Here is a 13,108-nt window from a genome sequence, read left to right as displayed (position 1 = left end):
TGTTCTAAAATATGTTTATTTAAAATAAAATGATAAATATTCGGTAAGTTCAAATTGATTATTCAATAAATAATATTACAAATTGTAGCACAATCTCAAAACTATAACCAAAACGTATTTCCTACTTTTGAATCGAATTGTTTTAATATATAAAATAGATATAAAATATATATATGCATATATTAACAAAATAGAATCAATTCTCAGCTAAGTTGAATTGAATATTTAGTAAATTATATTTATTCACAAAACAGCATTTCCGTTTTTCGAATTAAATTTGTTTTAGAATATATGTATATTCTATAAAGTATATGATGACCAATGCTCAACAAATTGAAATTGATTATTTAGTAAAAATCACAAAACTACTTCAGACTTTCGAATTGAATTGACAAATGAATTGTGAAGCGTGAAGCAACAACTGAAATTGACATGGAAAGTTGAAACAATGCTTTGACAGTTTAAAGCAAAACAAATAGAACAAACAAATAAACAAACACACACACAGAGTTGACATTTAATTTGCACATTGCGTGCGCGAAGAATTCCCAACTGGCTTAAGCATCGCAGAAGAAGAAGAAGAAGAGGAAGAGGAAGAAGTAGTTGCCACTGTTTTGGAGCATGGCGAACAGCAATTTCAGTTTCTGTTTCAGTTTCAGTTTAAATTTGACCAAAGTTTATTTATGGCATTACACACTGACAATAACAAATGTCGCACAGACATGATAACCGCTCATATGTCAGTGTTGAGTCGAAGCAAGTCCACAATTAACGTGGCTAATGGAAGAGCAAAGAGCGAAGAGCAAAGAGACTGCAGTTGGTGGTGGAACATGGATGCAGTCATGGATTACGCTATCGATGATGATCGGCAAGAAACGGCGACGTCATTGGCAAAAATGTAAATGTTTAGACAAAACTATTCAAAACTTGTCTAAAATACAAACACACACACACACACACACAGAGGCACACTGCGGTCAGTGATGCAGCGCGTCTAGTCGAGTCCAGGCGACTGGAGATGAATATGAATATATATGTACTGTATACAAATATATATGAAATATGCGAAATTTAATGTGCGGGGGCGTTACGGCGTGTGTGCTGCACTTGCGGGGTGGAAGGGCGCTACACGAGGGGGGCGTGGCAATTACGGTCGGCACTTAAATGTACCGCCTGGTTTTATGTCTTAATTATGAGCTAATTTTTAGTATGCGGCATTGCCAGTGCAATAAATTTTCACGTTGATTTTACGCGCAAACACAAACAAAAAAACCACAACAAAAAAAAAAACTACATCCAATTCCAGTTTCAAGTTCTCATTGTTTCTTTGTAAAATTCGACAAATTCTATCGCTAATTTTGTTATTTTTCTTATGCAAATGATTTGTTTGCGAGGCGTGTTTCGTGTGTTGTTTCGCGACGTCGAGTTCTTGTCGTTTGTTGTTTGTTATTGTTATTGTTGCTTACCAATCCGCCCACGCCGCAGTAGATGGACAGCGAGACAAGCAATCCGATGTGATTTAAAGCCGATTTCCATTTGAGCGACTGCCAGCAGGCAGCGCTGCGACTGCACAAGCCACCGCCGCCGCTCTCAACGGCCTCGACATGGCGATCGAGATGCTTCAGCTTCTCCAGCAGCTCTGTGTTGGCCTCATCCTGTGAATCGTAGTCGGCTGCCGATCTTGCCGCCTTCGTGGGCATTGCGATCGTTTTTCTACGTGCACTTTCTGTATACTTTTTGCTATATTATTTTCGCTTCCTTTTTTTTATTTTGATTATTATTTTTTTTTTTTTGGTTTTGGTCCCTTTAAATTGCAGGCGACCTGCGCCTCCCGCTTAAGCTGTCTCCAAGCATTTTCAGCAAATTTGTAATATTGAATTTTGTGCTCGAACAAACAAATAATTTAAACACGCGCCAAGTGTCGCGTTCCGTCACGAAATCGCCGATTAAGCCAAGAGGGCCAAGCAAAACAACCGCACTCGACGACGGCCAACGAGGCGTATGAGCAATCGCCCAGCAATAACATTGCTAACGCACTGTATTAACATTACCCGCCGCGTAACAGCGCTAACGCACTGCATTAACAGCGCCATTTCGAGTCTAACAGCATCGCAGACCGTTGAGCGCTGTTAAGCGTACGCGCGCTGTTAAACATAACATGAATGGAATTTAAACGAAAACAAAATTGTAGTGTCAATGCAAAATTGCTTTTAAATTGAAAATTATTTCAATACTTAGGCAACTGTTAATGAGTAAACAATAATAAGTTGAGTATTCTAATTTTTTAATTTTCTATAATAATAATAATAGAGCAACGCATTTTCAACCAAAGTTGGCGTAAATGTAAATTCAGTTGAGAACATGCTCTCTTATTATTATTACTATAAAAAAAGAATATTAATGCAATATTTTAATAAAACAGCTGTCAAAGTTTAGTCTATCCATTTACATATCGACTTTTATTTATTAAATAATACATCAATTAGATTTACAGCTTCTTCGTATTGTAAATTCTAAATCAGAGCAGTTACAAGATAATTTTTATCCTTTCTTATTTTTGTGTATTGATGATGTGTGTGTTTGTGTCTGTGTGTCTGTGCAGCGATATAAACTAACTGAATGTGTGACTGTGTTAATGCGTTTGTGTGTGTGTGTGTGTGTATGAACCGTGCTCGATTTTGTAATCTGCAATATTGTGTCAAGAGCTCGGCGGACTAGAGCTGTGTTAATGGAAGTGAGCGAAGTTAAAGAATAGCTCTCGAGTTACTCTACTCTACGCCCACAAACCAACCAAGCGAAATACTTGAACTTCTATACTTCATTTCCCAGTATAAATAAGTTCAGCACCCATAGTGGGCAAGCATAATTAAATATATAAAACAATCAAAAATTTCATTTAGATATACTGTTTCAGTGCGCTGAGTGACTAACATTGAAGTTATATAGTTCATGTTAAAAAAAAAGAAAACATTTCAAAAACAAAGGAGCCAAACAATTTTCCAAAAATACTTATATACGAAAACTAACATAGTTGAACTATATAACTAATTCTGGAGACTTTCGAACATACATGATATTATATTATAAATATAACACCCAAAATATGGCGATCGAGTTGTGATGGATGCTGCGTAAGAGTCAGATAGATTGCCAGAAATATACTCGATTAAGAGCGAGACAGAAAGATGTGAAAGCGATTGAGAGTATGTTAATATGTGTATGTGTTTGTGTTTGTGTTGTCTGTTCTATGCTTAACTTTGTTGTTTGTTTGACACGTTCTTTTGCTTTTGTTTTCCTTTGCCTTTTTACTATAGTATTTTTTAAGCTGCCTATAAGACTTCACTTGACTGGACCTAAGACTCTAACAGTTTCATAATATCATCCGGAGTATCTCTGGAGTTGGCATTACGGCTGTTGCTCATTTGATAGTCTGGCTCTGTATAAAAACGAAAAAAAAAATAGTTAGAAATCATTGAGAAAGGCAATAAATTTGAGAATACGCACCAACAAGCTGACCCAGCTCATCGACATCCAGATTGGGCATTTCATCCAGTGCCGAAAATGTCTCTTGTCCCAAACTAGAACCGCTGGCCACCACTTCGCTGCCATTGAATATGTTATGCTCTTGATCTTCTTCCTGCTCCTGCTCCTGCTCCTGACCCTGCTCCTCCTCTCCCTCTCCCTCTTCCTCATCCTCCTTTTGCTGTTGTTGTGTGGCGGCAACTGAGGATGATGAGGGTGACATTAAGTCATCCGCCAAATCGGGCGGATCCACGCGCAGCGGTGTCGGCACATCATCCTCATTTATCTCGATGTGTTGGGCCGACTTGAAGCTCGCATTTGAATCGGGCGACTCTAAGCGTAGATCGCGATCGCGTCGTTGGGTGAGGGAGAGACAAGGTGAGTTGAGCGTTAGATAGCGTTCATCTTCAAGTGAGGTTTGTATCTCCAAAATGTCATCAGTGGTGACATCCAGCGATGCCGGCGATAGCAAATCACGCGGCTTGTTCACTTTTGACTCGGCTTCTGATTTTGTCGTCGTTGTCGCCTTCACCGTCGTCGTCGTCGTCTTCAGTTTGTCTTCGTCCTGCTGTGGGTTAGTATCCAGCGACTTGTCATCCGACTTCACTGTGGGCAACTCGGGCTTGGCCTCGTCATCTTCGTCGCTGTGCAGCTGCAACGGCTGCTCTAGCAGCTCTTCCTCATCCTCTTTCATATCTTTTGTGAGCTTTGCGTCGTCCGTCTTCACTTCATCAGCAGCCTTATCCTCATCTTTGTTCGCCACTGCTTTAGTTGCTTCCCCATCTCGTTCCTTTTGCAGTTTCTCCAGTTCCTGTTCCACGGCATCAATAGCAGTTTCAATAGCAGCAGCTTCTTCTTCTGCTGACTCTTTAGCCACAACAGCATTTTCTTCGTCTAACGTTTCGCTTTTTACTGACGTGTCAGCTGCTGTCTCAGCCTCTGGTTCTTCGTCTGTTTCAACAGCCAGCGACTTTGCTGTTGACTCTGCCAAAGGTTCCGAGGTTTTGTCCCTTGAGCGTTTAGCGGCAGGTTTTGGATGTTCAGTTGGCGGTTTGACATCGCTAGCGCGCTTCGCTAGCCTGGCATCACGACTGGATGCCACAGCGCGTTTAACATTTGTCGCAGGCTCTGGCTCGACTGCATCGTCATCGTCAACGTCATCTTCATCGCTGATGGTGGTGGTGGTCGTGACGCGTTTCACAGTCGGATTTGGAGTGCCAGAGCGACGCACGCCCGACTTTGTCGGATGTTCAGGTAATTCATTCGGCACTGCAACAAAAACGAAGTTAAGCCATAATGATCTTTTGGCATTGTAATCTGTAACTGTTCAACCTACCTATGTACTCATCGTCTGCATTCGCATCCTGGCTATCTTCGATGCTTAAGCTCGCCAGCCCAGAGACTGGCACACGCAACGAACGCTTTGATTTGCCGCTGCGCTTGCCGCGTCCATTGCAGCTGCTGCCGCTGGTGGCACGCGAACGTTTTGTGGCGCTGTCGCATTGTGTTGTTGTTGTTGTCGCTGATGATGCTGACAAGCGGGGCAACTCAATGTCTTCCACCACATTGCCTGTGGCATCCACACGCTGCAGACGCGTTGGCACAGTTCTCGAGGACGATGCTGAGGAGGATTTGCGAGGACTTGAGCCGAAGATTTCGACAGCTTCGCTAAACGATACCGATAAATTGGATTTCGATTTGCGTTTGTTGGACTTGTTGCCGCTGCTGGTTGCTGCGTTGATGTTGCTCTGAATATTAGGGGAATGTTTGAGGCGCTTCACAATCACAACGCAGTTGAAGAAACGTTTGCCATAACGCTGGATCGTTTTCTTGCTAACAAAGCCGGGCACATTGGGTCGTCGCCTGGTTTTTGTTGTGGTGGCCACTTTTGAGGGTGACTTACTTGGTGTGCGAGCTGGCGGCGTCTGGGCGCGCGTGAATTTTGGTAGCTCGCTGTGCTTATCGCCGCCATTCGGTCGCAACTTGATGTGCACTTTACTCGAACTCAACTTGGACTTTTTTGGGCGGCGATACCGAATGTTTTTTGCTGTTGTTGCGACGTTGTTGTTTCGTCAGCGCGTCGCTTGCGAGGTCGTCCACGTTTTGGTGGCGACGGCGTCGTTGTCATCGGTCGATGTGCTTCGATCTCGTCGCGAGTCAGGCGCTTGATGCGCACAACACACTGTTTCAGTGAAAACCCAGCTAAAACTGCTGTTGGAGTAGACTTTGTTGCAGCTTCTGTACGCGACCTCCTGCGCTTCGTGGGCGGCTGCACGTCTGCAAACATTTTTTGTTGAGCCTTGGTCTTAGGCGGCAACGGCTGCAACAGCTCACCATCATTATCCACCTCCATCTCCACCTCGTCCGCGTCTGCATCCGCACCCGCATCGAGTAAATCGCTGTCTGGCTTCTCCGTCTCGTCGTTTTCCGACTCATCTATCTTTAGCTGCACGCTGTCTACCGCTAGCCTTATGGCCGCATCCTCACTGTCATCATCATCTGCACATGATTAAGCATTTTAAATGATGTATTCTATTATTAATTCATGTAACTTTACCTAATGCGGTGTCTAGTGGCTCATCACTTGTTATACCTACAAAATGTATGCAAATGAAATGTCATTAAATATTTTGCGAGCTGCTTGCAACATTGCCACACATTACCTCTGCTGTCCTCATCCGTATCCTTGGCTGCTGTTGAACGTTCTCGAATGTTTTTTGGTGGCGGCGCTGCGCGCACCATATCAAATAGATCCATTATTTTATTTGCAATTACTTCGACACACACATCGACGACAACGACAATAACAACAGCAAGGAACTCGAAAAGCGCGAAAAATACACACGCGCAATTTTCTTATTGGTGGCGGGGCGAGCGGGGTGAACGGCAAGCCGGCGGCAGGCGCAGCAGAATATAAAATAACAAAACACACGCACTGCAAATTTGTGTGTTGCTTGGTGCTGAATTAAACAATTCGCGATTCTTTGCTCTCAACACTGGCGTTGCGTTTCAAATGTTCAATGTTGGACATCCGTTGCGGCATTCACATAGATTTTCTGTAATAAATTTGCACGCACACAAAAAAAAAACACAAGCATGAAATAATATAACGCGGATTTCCGAGCAGAGTGCACACTGAGTGACTGAGAGAGGGAAAGAGAGAGCGACAACGACGCCGCTGCTACTGCCGAGTAGCGATGTAAAATGTATTCAAGACAGCTATCGATGCAGTGGTTATATCGATTATTAGCTGTTGCGAAATCAAATTCGCAAATAATATGAGCTTTTTTTTTTGGTATTTAGTATGCCCGGTCAGTTTTTCTTAAATTGAGTTTTATTAATCAACAATACAAATGATATAGTCAGCCACCTTCTGATTTTGCAGCATTATTTAATCTGTATTTAGTCTTTAAAAATGTTTCCTTGGCTTGCCGCAAGTCGATCATTTATCGATAAATGCCAAACGACTTTTTGGATGAATGCAGAAAAAGTGTCACAAGCATTTTGGCACATCGATACATTTTATGCAACATACAATTCGCTAATTGATCGACCGCCGCCACTTCAAATGAAGTACAATTATCGAAACACTTTTTTGCGCCCTCAATTCGACAATTGGAATTTGAAACACATATGAATATTTTTTTGAATTGGCATTTTTTATTAATTTTTCATTTTTGTATAATTGGTTAATTGCAATAAATATGATTTTTTTGTACAATTAGTTGGCGAATTTTTGCAAGCAGCAAGATATTGTGCAATTAGCAATTGTTTGGATTTTTGTTTTGTTTTTGTTTCATCGTTAACGTTTTGATATCTGAGGATAAAACATCATCAGGACTAGCACAAAAAGTTCGCCGGCTCAGCATATAAATATAGTTATATGTAAGATATACATAATAGATAAGTAGTACATACAGTAGTATACATATATATGTATATATATGTAGATAAAAGAGAATACTTTGCGTAGACAGGGGCGAGTTCTTGTTGTTTTGTTTTTTTTTTTTGCATTTTTGTTCTCGATAAGTTCATTAATTGGGCGGCGAAATAGTATATATAAAAAAAATTATATAAAAAAAAACAACGGATCTAAAAATAAAAAAATTAAAAAACAATTAAATACATTATAAAAGTACAAACATTTTTGCTGGCGATTTTCTTGTCGTTTGTTGTATGTGTGTGAGTGTGTGTGTGTTGGGTGTGTGTGAATTAAGTGTATATGTGTATATTGCAGTCATCGTATAGAATTGTCGTGTCCCCGGCGGTTGCACTGTCACGGCATTAGATTCCGCCCGGAATTCCGTTACATATTTCGTATTTAAATATACACCTTAAACGCACTCCAGCCATGGAAGCACTTGGAGAAACGTCTCGACTCCTTGTTCTTCATGGTCAAAAAGAGTTTACGCGGCCTCTCCGGCTGCTTAATCCGCATATGCTGTATGTAAACCTGAGCCGATTTATACGCTAACTTCACCTCAACTTCACTGCAACGTGGCCCCATCCAAAGGAAGACGTGTTCCCCATTATCGAGTATCATGATATCATCATCGGCCAAATCATCCTGACAGAAATCGGCACACTTCTCGGCCACCGTATAATAGCCACGCTCGTTGGAGCAGCGAAACAGTCGCGTATAATTCATATAATCAGCATCCGTATCATAGGTTTTGCGACCTCCCAGCGCCACCCAAAAGAAATTCTCCGGTTCGTCGCCCTCGTTGAGTATCTGCAAAGTAAGCGCAGTTTCAAGAGTGTTAAACTGCATTTGCCAAGTATAGAATATCGAGTGACTCACCTGCAGGCTCACCCAGGGACTGTTGAACATCTGCTCGGCAATCTCCTGAACCAGTTTGGCCTCCTCGTTGCATGACTTGCTGCCCAGCCAGACGTACACAATGCCCGACTGTGACTCGTCCTCCGTTTCGAATGGCACATGAAGTATATAGCTAAAGAAGCAGAGAAATAGTAAGATTAAATATTCAATACGTATTTTGTTCTATGTCTGACGCCCTTCTCAGCGATTCTCAAATGTGGTTTACCCTTTGGTAACTGGTTTAAAATAGATGATTGCTCATTTCATAGGTTGGCAGCAATCAACTATTCACTTGCAGGCCTGTGATCAAATCATGTGAAAGCAATCGCAATTCTTTAATTTGAGCGGCGCAGTGTGGCTTGGCCAATAATTATAGTATGCTTAGGCTTCGTAGGCACTACAGGAATATTGTCAGTAAATTTGATAAAGCTAGCACTTTTAATCGCCAAGATAAAGCATTTAGTGCGAGCGGACAGACAGACAGACGGATAAAAAAAAATTTGGCAACAACGTAGATTGACTCACCAGAATGCCGAGTTCAGGTGCACTGCATCCGGCTGGATTTGTATGAGGCGCGTGGTCAATGCACCGCCATTGGAACGCAAATGGAAGAACTCTACCGCCGGCTTGCCATCCGGCGTCAATGACTTATCCTTGCGCTTGCCCGTATGAATGATGAACTTGCGCTTAAAGTGCGACATGAATTTAAGGTTCTCCTGCTGCTGAAAGATGCGCATCACCTCCAGCTCCTCACCGAACATGGCCTTGAATTTCTTCTGCAGCGTAAACGTAAACGTCAGCCAACCCATATTGCCGGCATTGCGTCCCTGCCAGAAGTAAACCACACACTCGATCTCATCCTCTGGCGGCGGCGCTGACGCCGATAACGATGACGTTGACAGTTTGCTATCATCGCCGGCAGTTGCATCAGCACCGTTCTCGCCACAGCCATCGATGACATCATCCACTGGTATGCAATAGCGACAGAGAAATACATAACATTCGCCGGTATAAAAGTGTCCCAGCTCCTCCTCGGGCAGCCGCACAAACTTCTTGTTCTCGAGCACAAATGCCTCCATCATCTCGAGATCATAGTTCCACTCCTCCTCCAGCTGTTCCGCCTCCGACAGCGGCATCGCACTTTGTCGCGGCATAAAGAGCGCCGCCAAATCGGTGCGCGTCTCCTGTTGGCGCGCCCATTGCGTTAGATTCGCGCCCGTTTTGGCCACCGATTTGGCGGTGCGCGTGAAATCAACGGCCATCACTTCGTCCCAGCCAGGGAATTTGGTGCGGAAGATTTGCATCTCATTGCCCTCGGGCACACGCATCACGAGCGCACAATCCGGCCGCTCCAGCATGTTGAAGAGCTCCCGGCTCAGCTTGACGGCGGCGGCGCGCACCAAACGCGTCGACTTCTTGCCGAACCACACAAACAGATCCGTATAGCAGTCGAGTATATAGACATGCTTGCTATTCAGCAGTGTGTGGCTCAGCTTCTGCTCCGGCAACTCCACCTGCGGCAACTCCAGATAGCCCATGCCCAGCTGCACCTGATACAGACGCGGCTGCACCGGCTCAAAGTCATCGGCGACATGCTCCTGCGGCGCCGGCAACTGGGCCACCTCCTCGGGCAGCACATCGAAGGCATCCCAAAACTCGACGCTCTCCTCTCCCTGCAAATCCACATGGATATCGCATTTATTCTTGCGCTCCGTCTTGTTGATCTTCTCGGCCATCAAGCGCGCCTTCGAGTTCAGCGTATTCTTCGACCGTTTGCCCAGCCAAATGTGTATGCGTGTGCCCAGGTCGAGCACGAAGGCGTGGCGCGGATCCAGCGACTGCAGCGTCACAGCCACCGGTTCCAGATGGATGCTGGCGCCGTACGCGTGCACCAGATACAGCCGTGTGATGTGGATCATCTCCTCGATCGTATAGAAGCCGGTGGCAGTGCGGCCGCCTTCGATGTAGATGACTTCCGTTTCGAAGAGCGCGAGAAACTCATCGGATTCGTCGCCCTGCTCCTCGCGTATGGTGCGACACCGTGCGCCCAAATAGTTGCGCAAATTGACGGCATGAATGGCAGCACAGGCGCGCTTATCCAGCGTCGCCTCGTTGCCAATCCAGAAGAAGATCTCCCAGCTGAGCGTGTGCAGTTCATCGTATTTCGTTTTCAGCACAATGTAGCAATCGCCCTCGTAGAATTTGCCATGCACCACTTCGTCGATTTTGTTGGGTAAAAAGTTTTCAATCTCCCAGATGGTCAGACCCGGTTGTTGGCCGTCCTCCTTCTCAAAGAACTTGGAGTAATCCAGCTGTGGCTTCTCCAGTGATTCATCCCAACGCTTCGGCTTCAGCGATTCCGCTTGCGTGGCATCCAGATCATCCTTTTGCTTATCCTTGGCCACATCCTTCATGCCCTTGAGCACCTTGGCCGCATCCTGACCGCCATCGCCATCGGCACGCGGTCCACCGCGTCGCAAACGTATCTTGCGCGCCGTCGCATCCTTGGGCGTGGCAGTGGCGGGCATTGAGGGCGGCACAGCGGCGCCGGCGAGACGCAATTGCGTTTGCAGCGAGAAATCAATATTGTAGAACTCGAGGCTTGTCGCTTTGCTCGCTTCACTGGGCTTCGGTGGCATCACCAGCTCTGGATTCTCCCGCAAATCCAACTGATCCAGACCCTCCAATAAATGTATGGCATCCGGCAGCGTGATCAAGCGGTTACAACTCAAATTGAGCTGTTTCAATGCACCACAACGACACAGACCCTCGGGCACCATTTCGAGCAGATTGTTTGCGGCCGAAAAGCACTCCAAGGCGCCCAGTTTGCCAATGCCCGAGGGTATGCCCTCAAAGTTGAGCTTATTATCGTTGACAAACAGGCGACGCAGTCGCGACAATTTGCACAACGATGCGGGAAGCAGCGTCAATTGATTGCGCGACAAATTCAACGATTCCAGACGCTGCCAGTGCTCCAAACTAGAGCTAAGCTCAGTGATCTCATTGTCCGAGAGATTTAAGCGCACCAGCGTGCTCACATTGTACACACAATCGGGAAGCTTGGGCAGCGCATTGTGCGACAAATCCAATTCACAAAGGTTCGCCAAACTATCGATGCTCGTGGGGAAATTGAGGAGTGTGCGTTGTGTGCAGCTCATGTTGAGCACCTCTAGACTCTGCAGCGATGGCAGCTGACGTAGCTGGAACAATTCCAACGGATTGTTTGATAAATCCAGTGTCTTTAGATTGATCAAGCGACGTGTCTGCGGCGGCAATGTTTCCAGACGATTGTGCGACAAATCCAGAAACAGCAAATCCGTCAGGTGTATGAAAAGGGCAGTTGGTATGCTTTCGATTTGATTATAGCTCAAATTGAGCACTATCAAATTCTTGGCACGCTCCAAGCCCTCGGGCACCTCCTTCAGGCGATTGTGCGATAAATCCAACGTTGTCAACTCCTCCAGATGGAAGAGTTCGGGCGGTATGCCGCTGTTCTTCAGTTGATTGTGACGCAGATCCAAGGAACGCAGGCAGGTGAGTTCAGTAAGTTCGCCAAAGAGCTTCTCCAGCTGATTGTGATTGAGCGATAAATGCTCGAGCTTTTGCAGCTGGCCCAGCTCCTCGGGTATTTCATGGAGTTGTGTGTGGTCCAATGTTAGCCATTGGACCCGCGACATTTGCCGCATTGAGCTGGGGAATGTTTTCTGCCAAAAAACGAAAAAAACAAACACATTGATTAATCAAATGTGAATGTAAACAAAACGCAGTTAACGTCGCAGTCGCCGTCGCAGTTGAAGTTGCAGTCGGCGTCGACGTCAGCAGCGACTGTGCTAGTGACAGCAGCTGTGCGCTGATGATGACAAATTCGATTCGCCGTGAATGGTTATAAATTTCATTTTTTCCTTTTTATCATTTTTTTATGCGGTCGCATGAGTCGCTGTCGTCGGACGCTGTTGACCTGTTTTATGCAGGCGCTGGTGCAGCCAGGCCAACACTTAATTTAGCATTTTCATTTACTACATTCCGCATTTAGCCACACAACAACAACAACGGAGACGGCAACAACAACAACAACTGGTGCAACACACACTCTCGATGAAATACTTACGCTAAAGTCATTTTTTGTAAAGTCAACGCCGCGTACAAACGGTAGAACACTCATCCTGGATATGCTACGCACTCGGCTACAACTGCTGCTTGCGTGGGTGGAGCGGGGAGTAGCATAAAAGTAATAATTTTGCGTCACGGACACGGGAGACGGACGGCGAAAAACGGCTGCGAGGCCCCTGTTTGTTCTTGTTATTGCTATTTCAATAGTGGTGGAGATACATCGTACATGGTAGCACTATCGATGTATCGATGTTTCACACACATACATCGACGTTTCTAGCTTGCAGCCAGTTATTATAATTTGTATACTTGAATACTTTTTATTGCATAAATTTTTATATTAAACAAGCAATCAGTAATTTAGTGTAATTCCAAGTTATGTTTTTTTTTGGTATTTATATACTGCTACATATTAGTAATGGTCACACTGCATGCTTCATGCCACACACTATGAAGGCAATGCACACAATTTCGATTTCGGTTACTTATCGATAACACGTACATCTTCAATATACGTTTTCTTTATGTGCGTTGATCAATGTTATTTCGATACATTTTTGAGTTCATTACATTATACGTGTTTTATTTTCATTTGCATCCTTTAGTAATTTAATATTGAAAGTGTTATAAAACTGTAAAGCAATTGCAATGATATTA

General features: G+C 44.5%; 3 protein-coding genes across 5 annotated transcripts in view; all 3 read right to left on the bottom strand.

The window, feature by feature from the left end:
* Window positions 1-2,023, bottom strand: part of LOC132796888 (TWiK family of potassium channels protein 7) — a 31,109-nt gene extending 29,086 nt beyond the window's left edge. The window contains exon 1 of one of the 2 annotated variants that reach the window (XM_060808234.1): window positions 1,467-2,023. In XM_060808234.1, the coding sequence (XP_060664217.1) occupies window positions 1,467-1,700 (234 nt within the window). In that variant the 5' untranslated portion in view covers window positions 1,701-2,023. The remainder of the gene's footprint in view (window positions 1-1,466) is intronic. The other variant, XM_060808233.1, reaches the window with a different exon arrangement.
* A 407-nt stretch (window positions 2,024-2,430) lies between these two features.
* Window positions 2,431-6,673, bottom strand: LOC132795931 (eukaryotic translation initiation factor 5B). The gene is given in 6 exon segments (XM_060806895.1): window positions 2,431-3,436; window positions 3,505-4,791; window positions 4,859-5,594; window positions 5,597-6,021; window positions 6,080-6,115; window positions 6,186-6,673. Coding segments are annotated over 6 exon segments (2,661 nt in total). The 5' UTR covers window positions 6,280-6,673; the 3' UTR covers window positions 2,431-3,353.
* Window positions 6,674-7,160: 487 nt separating this feature from the next.
* Window positions 7,161-12,668, bottom strand: LOC132795136 (protein flightless-1). 2 transcript variants are annotated; one of them, XR_009633417.1, is made up of 5 exons: window positions 12,450-12,668; window positions 8,867-12,045; window positions 8,324-8,474; window positions 7,666-8,254; window positions 7,161-7,614 (listed from the first exon to the last, which is right to left on the bottom strand). XR_009633417.1 is itself a non-coding variant. In XM_060805628.1 (4 exons), the coding sequence occupies exons 1-4, from the start codon at window positions 12,501-12,503 to the stop codon at window positions 7,844-7,846; spliced, it is 3,795 nt and encodes a 1,264-aa protein (XP_060661611.1). In that variant the 5' UTR covers window positions 12,504-12,668; the 3' UTR covers window positions 7,161-7,843. The 2 variants fall into 2 exon arrangements, 1 of the variants encoding a protein (XP_060661611.1); XM_060805628.1 differs by having other exon boundaries at window positions 7,161-8,254.
* Window positions 12,669-13,108: the final 440 nt, after the last annotated feature.

The sequence above is a fragment of the Drosophila nasuta genome, chromosome X (assembly GCF_023558535.2).
Source record: "Drosophila nasuta strain 15112-1781.00 chromosome X, ASM2355853v1, whole genome shotgun sequence".
In the NCBI taxonomy this organism is placed as follows: Eukaryota; Metazoa; Arthropoda; class Insecta; order Diptera; family Drosophilidae; genus Drosophila; species Drosophila nasuta.
Note: the sequence above shows the minus strand (reverse complement) of the source record. Positions and strands in the feature narration are given on the sequence as shown.

Bases quoted from the DNA above. Each gene is read 5' to 3' on its own strand.
- LOC132795136 (XM_060805628.1), bottom strand. From the start codon at position 12,503: ATGAGTGTTCTACCGTTTGTACGCGGCGTTGACTTTACAAAAAATGAC. The intron at 12,046-12,449 runs GTAAGTATTTCA...GTTTTTTGGCAG, and splicing joins TTACAAAAAATGACTTTAGC to AAAACATTCCCCAGCTCAAT. The intron at 8,255-8,323 runs GTGAGTCACTCG...CTTACTTTGCAG, and splicing joins GTCCCTGGGTGAGCCTGCAG to ATACTCAACGAGGGCGACGA.